At 29.3% G+C, this 2,222-nt stretch overlaps 1 protein-coding gene across 2 annotated transcripts in view; it reads left to right on the forward strand.

Moving 5' to 3' along the window:
- Positions 1 to 2,222, forward strand: part of SLC38A11 (solute carrier family 38 member 11) — a 52,793-nt gene that overhangs the window by 15,581 nt on the left and 34,990 nt on the right. For both annotated transcript variants that reach the window (XM_011358369.1, XM_011358377.1), the window contains one exon: positions 1,825 to 1,931. In XM_011358369.1, coding sequence (XP_011356671.1) covers positions 1,825 to 1,931 — 107 coding nt within the window. The remainder of the gene's footprint in view (positions 1 to 1,824; positions 1,932 to 2,222) is intronic.

A 2,222-nucleotide genomic window follows, 5' to 3' on the forward strand; every position in this document is an offset into this window, starting at 1 on the left:
CTGCTTTTTTTTTTCTCCTGAAATATATCACCAATGTCTTAAACTGACATTTGAACAACCACTTATTCTTTTTCCAGATAACTAAGGTCTTGGTTCACGGGTCAAAGTAATGAGAAATGTTGGTGTAAGAAGTAGTATATTTAGATGATTTTGAAATTTTTGAAAAATTTTAATGTTCAGTTTTTCTTATAACTGCTTAAACATTTAAAATGCTTATTTGGGTGCATTTTTGTTAGAAGATCAGTATAGGTAAGAGATCTCATCATTAGATCATTAGTGAAAAATGTCCTTTTACACTAATGGAGACCCTTAGTTATTAGGCTCCATAGCAGTCTCATTTAGTGTTTTTCTAGGTCTTAGAGTTTTCCCAGTGAAGAAAATGTATTTTCTACCAAACATATCGTAGGGTAAATAAGAACAGATATACAGGTAACTTAATTCAAGTTATGTTCAGGAATATGTAAATAATTGCATTCAAGGTTTGGGGAATTTCATAACGCTTGTTTAGTATGACTGAGTTAAATAAATATTCATGAATAATTATTTCACTCTTGCGCATGTGTTTGTGTGTGTGTGTAAAATGCATCCCATTTTGAACTTCTTATCTTGGAACTTCTTTATAAGTTAGTTTATTAGTTATATACAAACTTAGTCTCATTTTTCAGAGTAATAGCTTCTTTTTTTTATTTTTTAAACCACATTCACTTATTTGACACACTTGGCTTCTACAGACTTAAACTTTGCAAAAATAAATGCATATTAGGGAGATCATTTTATGAACTATATAAGTGTCTAACCAATGTATTATATACTTGACACTAATTTAAGTAAATTTAAAAAAATAAAATAAAAAATGAATGCACAAAAAATAAAATAAAAAATAAATGCACAAAAAACAAATGTCCTTGGTGGTACCAAGGACATTTCAGAAATATAACATGATCTCTGAAGGAATTTAACATGGGCTAAAAAATTTAAAGAATGGTGTCTTCATTGGCATAGATATATGGCTCCTGAAGCGAATACTGTAATTAGCACAGCTTTAAAAAATATATAAATCCTTGTAAGTATGTTTTATTTTGTGTTTACAAATTGCGCTGCATTTGATCACACATGCACACTCCCCCCCACACACACACTATTACTCATTGTGATAGCCCAGAGTCTATGTTGTGTACCAGATTTCTGCAGCTTCCCTATGACTTGTTTTCTATCCAACAAGTTGCTTTTCTCTATTTTCCTTCAGGGAAAAAAACTTCTTTCTCAACAAAAGGGTAGAAATATAGTGAATATATTTATCTAAATCTTTATTTTTAAAATTTTCTTAAAGTTCTATTGTTCAAGTCTCTTTGAAATACAGAAATTAAAAAAAAAAAAAAGCCTTAGAAAATGCCCTATCTTCATGTAGCTTACTTTCTGAATGAACAGTTTTGCCATTAGAGGGTTTTGGACAAGGAGTGACAATGGTTTTATTTTTGCCTTTGGAAAAGATCTCTGTGTTCTAGGTTAAGAGTGTACTATACTCTATGGGGACAAAGAAAGGTAGAAACAAGAAAACTAATTAGGAGACTATTAAAATAATTTAAATATGAAATATTTTAACATTATTTGAACCATAGGTTCATCTTTAAGTTATTTTGTATTTATATTTTTGAGAATTATTTCTAGTTTTACATGGTTTATGGAGCTTATTCTTAAAATCTTTGAAATATAGTATTTATTATTATTTAAATCATTTTGATAATTCAATGTTTGGCTATTTACTTGTGTCACTGGTGTGTTACTCATACCTATAAACACTTTATAATATTTATTATGTTTTAGTTGACCCCGACAACTTGTTTATTGGTCGCCGCTTCATTATTGTGCTTTCCACGGTGGCCTTTACTCTGCCTTTGTCCTTAGCGAAGGACATAGCAAAGCTTGGAAAGGTAATTTTTATCTTTTACGTTTGTCCAACTACTGTCTATATGGCCAAGTTCTTAATTACAGTATTTATCTTTATATTCTTTTAGTTTACTTATAATTTTGCTAGAATAAACTACAGTTAAATCTTTAGCTTATTTTTGGGAATAGATGGTTAAATACTTGATAAGTGTGAAATAAATATGTCCTTTTTCTTTTCTAAGGTAGATACTCTGACATTAGGCAGCCATTTTAATTTTAGAAAATATGAAGGGCTATACTTAAACCAAACCTAATTTTTTAGAAAATGTTCTATC

This window comes from Pteropus vampyrus, unplaced genomic scaffold (assembly GCF_000151845.1).
Source record: "Pteropus vampyrus isolate Shadow unplaced genomic scaffold, Pvam_2.0 Scaffold2, whole genome shotgun sequence".
NCBI lineage: Eukaryota > Metazoa > Chordata > Mammalia > Chiroptera > Pteropodidae > Pteropus > Pteropus vampyrus.